Source organism: Daucus carota, chromosome 8 (genome assembly GCF_001625215.2).
Source record: "Daucus carota subsp. sativus chromosome 8, DH1 v3.0, whole genome shotgun sequence".
NCBI lineage: Eukaryota > Viridiplantae > Streptophyta > Magnoliopsida > Apiales > Apiaceae > Daucus > Daucus carota.
The window spans coordinates 10,095,100-10,101,099 of NC_030388.2; the positions used below are offsets into that span (position 1 = coordinate 10,095,100).

The 6,000-nt window shown below is 30.6% G+C and overlaps 1 protein-coding gene across 1 annotated transcript; it reads right to left on the reverse strand.

Annotated features, from left to right (window-relative positions):
- Positions 1 to 1,980: 1,980 nt before the first annotated feature.
- Positions 1,981 to 4,107, reverse strand: LOC108198123 (uncharacterized). Its single transcript, XM_017365896.2, has 3 exons — positions 4,095 to 4,107; positions 3,788 to 4,012; positions 1,981 to 3,302 (listed from the first exon to the last, which is right to left on the reverse strand). Exons 1-3 carry the CDS (start codon positions 4,105 to 4,107, stop codon positions 1,981 to 1,983), a joined length of 1,560 nt encoding a protein of 519 aa, XP_017221385.2.
- Positions 4,108 to 6,000: the final 1,893 nt, after the last annotated feature.

The window sequence follows — 6,000 nt, forward strand, 5'->3', positions numbered from 1 at the left end:
GGTTTAAGCTCGATTTAGTGTAAAATTATACGAGCTGACTCGCTCGACTCGTTAAAACCGACTCGTTTAAAAATTATACGAGCTGACTCGCTCGACTCGTTAAAATCGACTCGTTTAGTTAAACGAGTCGGCTCGACTAGACTCGTGAAATTAAATGTGTCGAGTTCGGGCAGAGATTTAAGCTCGATTAGTTAAACGAGCCAGCTCGGCTCGACTCGATTAAACCTGCCTCGAATTAGGTTCGGCTCGAAACTCGGCCGGCTCGACTCGAACTACAACCCTACGGCCCCTACCGATGACATGGTTATGTTAAAGGATAGAGGTAATTGCATATCGCATTCTTTTATTATCGCTCAAAAACGATTTTGTACCACAATTTTGAATAATTTAAATCGCATTTTATTAGTTTAACTCGCGACAACAGTTTGCATCCCTTTTGTTAAATATGTACTCCCTCTGTCCCACTCATTTCTTTACAGTTACTATTTTGGGATGTCCCTCTTATTTATTTACGTTACTATAAATAGTAAGTTTTTCCCATCATTACACCCACTATCTTCCCCTACTATCTCATATTTAACAATAAAAACTACTCCCTCTGTCCCAGTTTAAGAGTCGTTTTTGTCATTTTTTGATGTCCCAGTTTAAGAGTCGTTTTTTATTTTCAAGACACTTAAACTACTCTTATTTATGATACCCTAATAACTCTTAGTATCTGTTTCCAAGTTTTATTAATCACCTATATTATTTTTCAACGTGTACACCTACTACCTTTCACCTTCTCTTTCACCTGTATATATACTCTATATTATACTTACATTTTTCATCTCAGTTATATGTATGTTAAACACAAGATAAATATAGCGGTCATAAAAAATGTCTGGAGAGGAGAAAAACAAAGTTGAGAAAGATAACGAGCAAGGAGTAGAAAATGAGATTAACGGTGATGCAAGAGTACAAGCGGAGATTAATGGGGATGCAAGGGCACAAGCTGATTTTGATCTGAATGAGATTCCACAAGATGAAGGAATACCTCTCCCTCGAGAATCAATGTTCCAGGTCATTTACATGATGTGGAGCATCTACTTTCCCATTGTTTTGAAATTATTTGAATAATTTCTATTATAATTTTCAGATTACATGTGATGTATGTCCAGAATATGTGATTTGGTTTTTATATGTATGAGCAATGAAAAGCTTTTGATTATTGGAATGAAATTTATCTATTTAGTGCACATTTAATTATTTTTTTTGAGTTACTTTTTTACATGTTTGTTAGAATATAAAAATTAATTTGTTAACAACAATTTAAAAATGTAGCACTACAACACCAAAAAGACATAATTTTTGTATGTAAAGATATTTTTTTTGTTTGTTAAAGTTATAAAAAATACTCCAAGGTTAGTTGTTAAAATATCTTTTATAAATGAAAAGAATTATTTGACAATATTTGACGACTTTAACTTAAACATGTGATTATCCAGTAATTTAAAAAAAATAGTGTTTTTGTTTGTTTGCTAAAGTTAAAAAATACTCAAAAGTTAGTTGTTAAATATCAAAATTTTAACATCAATTTATTAACAATATTTTATGATTTTGATTATTATTATAGAGAAGTATTACAAACGGCAAAGAAAACAAATACTTGTGATTTGATAATCTTAATTTTATTAAAATAAATCTATTTACAATATTTTATGATTTTGAATTAATTGTATAATTATAGAATTATCAAAAACAACCAAAAATTTGTGATTGGATATTTTGTGATTTTATATACTTTCACTTTTGGAGTAATTTTGTATTAAAAAATATAGCTCAAAAACAATTTCTTACGGGACATTAGAAAAAAAGTTTTTTAATTTTTTAAGGACTTAAAACTTAGTTGTCAAAATATGAATCTGCACTAAAAATAATTTTTCTTTAATTGTAATATTATATCAATAGAAAAACTTAAAAATTACAATTTTCTTGTCAAATTTAACTACTTGAGCTTAACCAGAGAATTACACTTTGAATGAGTTGAGCGTCACATCTCATCTGTTTAGGAAGCCTGTCTTGTCTCTCCAAAATGTTTTTCTTAATATGAGGTATGCTATACTTGTTAAAACCTCGACCTTTCAGAATTTCTATCATGCATGTCTGTAAGGTGCAAAATATTCTGTTCAAAATTCTTGGAGGATATGCCTGATATGATCTTTCAACTGCATCAATAAGCTCATCAATGGTTTTTGGACTCTCCTTATATCGCAATGATTGAATGGCATTAAAAAACCCAAGGTCTAAGATATTTAGATCAGGAGAGTTTGATGGTTGACACATCAAACGAATATCAAACCCATACTGTGAGGCCGCTTGACAGAACTGTGCATCATTTGGATCAAGATGTGTCCGTGCATTGTCTTGTTGAATGTATATTGTCACCCTATTTCCATATGGCCATTTTGCTCGGATATCCGGTAGAACTTTGTCGATCATATATGATCTTATTATGTCCCTTCCAACTGAAGTCATGGCTTTTGTTTCAAGAGTACCTGCAGCTCTATTAACGCTACTCCTCCTGGCTGGCTCTCTTGTAACAAAAGGATATATTCTGATTTTACCTGAAAAAATTTCTTTTCCATGTATGTCAAACCGTGGTCTCGCTACCGCAGCCAAAAACATGACTTTTATGACAAAGTTTTTACTTTTACATGTTCGGTACTCTTCATCAGTAAAAAGGTAGTAAGTCTCCTTTTTTTTTGTCAGATAAAACCACTTCTCATCAATATGTATCATATTCTCCATACTGACAAAGCGAGGATTGTTTGGAAAACTATTTGCATCCAACATTGACAAACAAAACTCAACCCGATTTTCCTTGTTCTTGTTTGTCAACAGTGGCTTGATAGAATTAGAGTTTCTCCTTATTTTCCCATCTTTGAAGCACCTGTGCAGTGTTGATTTAGAGACTTTGATGGCATATGCAGTGGAACGGATGGTTGTCCGCTTAGACAAAGGAACAGTTTTAAGTTGCTCAAGATCAACTTGTACTCTTTTACGACCACAATTTTTTGCTTTAAGATGTGACACATCAGCCATCCCGTTGATAGAAGTCTCCCTGGCCCGTTTCCAAATTCTTTGAACCGTACGCATTGTCACAGAGAACTCATTTGCAACTGCTTTTGTTGTGCCTCGCTTTAGTTTTCCATTCGCACTTTTTCTTAACAGAGCCATATATATAGCAGTACGTTGATCATTGGACAAATGTTTTGTTTTGGTTCTGGTGACGGCCACTCCCTCTGGACCACTAGTTACATCACCTGCAAAATAAATTTGTTTATAAATCAAATGAAAAAGAAATTAAACACTATTAACAAGAATAAATAATGGCTATTAATATACTAACATAAAAATATACAAAATTAACAAGAAAAAAATTATAAATAATCACTATTAATTTACTAACATAGAAATATATAAAATTAACAAGAAAAAATATAAATAAAATAATGTTATTATTTAATAGTTGTAATACAATAAAATAAATTAACTTTCTACCTTACTCCATTGAAAAATCACATTTGCAACTTATTTTTTTTATAAAAAATTAAATTCTAACATTAGAGATATATTAACATACACTTGATTCATAATATTAAAAAAATTAAAAATAGTAACTCAACATTAAAATATTAACTCTTATAAAACAAAATCTAATACAACAAAATTAATCTTTATTAACTTGGTCTAAATTCATTCTTGCCAAAAAAAAGTGCACTTTGTAAATTAAAAATAAAAATTCTACCTTGTATATGAGGAGGTGTAGGAGGCTCTGGAGGAGGAGCTTCATTTAAGTCAAAACCTGGAGGGTTGTTTAAATCAAAATCAAAAAGGTTATGTCTTGCATTTGTGACGAGGGCTGCTCTATCACTTGTTTCTTCTTCCTGAAATATATTTTCTCCATGCAAAACTTCACCTTGCAAACAGAATATAGTTTGTGAATTGTGAGTATAAACAATAGGTGAAAACCCTAATACAAAAAGATAGAAGAGACTTTACCTGTTACATTTGATGAAGTTTCTTGAAGATTAAGAGAAACATTCAAATCAAACCTATATCTAACATTCAGTTTTTACGTATCATAAAACTCCCTACTAATGTTGAAAATGTTTGGTGATTCTCTTTATGTATATATAATCTATATTGGAGGGAAATCTAAAACTTGAAAAAATTCAAACAAACAAAATTTAACTCAAATTGAAAATTTTGGAGGGAATGAAATTTTTTGTACAGCACAAAACATGTAAGCAGATTAAAACTTGAAAGGACGGAAGAAAAAAGAAAAGAAAGAGACTCTTTTTTTATTCCAGTGTATTTAATACATATGAGCAGTGTTCTAAAAGTCGGCGATTAATCGGGATTAATCGCCGATTAATCGCTGTTCGGTTGGCCACCGTCTCGATTAAGCGTTAATCGGTGAAAAAATCGTTTTTTCTGAAAATCGGGATTAATCGGTCAAAAGTCAGGATTAATCGTAAAAAGTCGGTCAAAAATCGGTGAATTTAAAAAATTTAAAAATAAAATGTTAAAAAAAGTTTGAATTTTAAATTTAATGTTAAATAAAACAAAAGGCACGGAAATGACAAAATACATAAATTAAAATTGTTTTTATTACCTTTCACTCTTTTAATATTAGCTCCTAAATTCTAATTACATGAATTTGCAATATCTTCCTTCGCAAGTTCAATCCAATTCAAGTTTATATATCAGATGACTGAACTTGTATATGTATATAAAGGCTTGTTTTGTGTTATAAAAAATCATTAATCTTTTGAATTTATATGACTATAAATTTATACTATATATAATTATATTAATATATATAATTTAAAAAATAATAATAAATTGATTACGATTAATGATCTGATTAATCACTCCGATTAATCTCCGATTATCCGATTAATCGCTGGATGGTGCATTCACCGATTAAGTCCGATTCCCGCTTTTTACAACACTGCATATGAGAGTAGTTATGCATAGGTGATGATATCTAGGTCAAAATATGAAAACAAGAGTGAATTAATAACAAAATAGGTGGAGTAGATATACTTCTTAATATGTGTAAAATGAAAGAGCGACTAATAAACTGGACAGAGGGAGTACTATTACACCCACTACTTTCCTCCATTATCTCAAATCTATTATTAAATATTGGTAGGTCCCACCACTTTACCCACTTTTCATCTAACTTTACTCATTTTTCATACATTGTCTTGGTCTCCGTGTCCCCCTCCAATGTAAACAATTGAGGGGGACGGAGGGAGTATAAATCTGTGCCAGTTAATGTTAAGAATCGAGGGTCGACTCAACACTAAAGCAAACTACGCGATTACTTAGAGTCCCCACGCATACAACAATACCAAAATTTTTAAACTCCTTTATATATATACACACACACATATAATTTTTCAACAATTTTATATAATTTTTTTTCAAATTGTACAAATTTTTATATAATTACATAAAAATGTTGAGTATATATACCTATATATATACATAAGGAGGTTTAGAAATTTCGGGGCTGTTGTACGTCCCGGTCTTAAACCGCCTTTTTATTACTTTACTATTGAGCTGATCCTCGATTTTTAACATTAACGATACAAATTTATACATATATTATTATTTTTATGGATTAAACTAATAAAATGCGATTTGAATTACTGAAACAATGGGATACAATATCATTTTTAGAATATTTAGAACATGTTTGGCTAACGTATGCTTCTTTTTGCCCTTCGAGGCCTTTCTGCTTCTTGCACACATGCTTCTTTTGGGTTTTTGGAACTAAAAGACGGAATTTAAACATTTTTCACTGATTCGTATTTATTATGAAATTTTAAAATTTTAATATGTAATTGTTATTTTACACCAACTATGAGAAAGATTGTAGAAGGGGGGGTTGAATACAATCTTTTACAAAACTAAAAAGATTCAAGAATAATATACTAAGAACACAGT

Coding starts and splice junctions, on each gene's coding strand:
- LOC108198123 (XM_017365896.2), bottom strand. Junction 3,303..3,787: donor TACACCTCCTCATATACAAG/GTAGAATTTTTA, acceptor TTTATTTTGCAG/GTGATGTAACTAGTGGTCCA.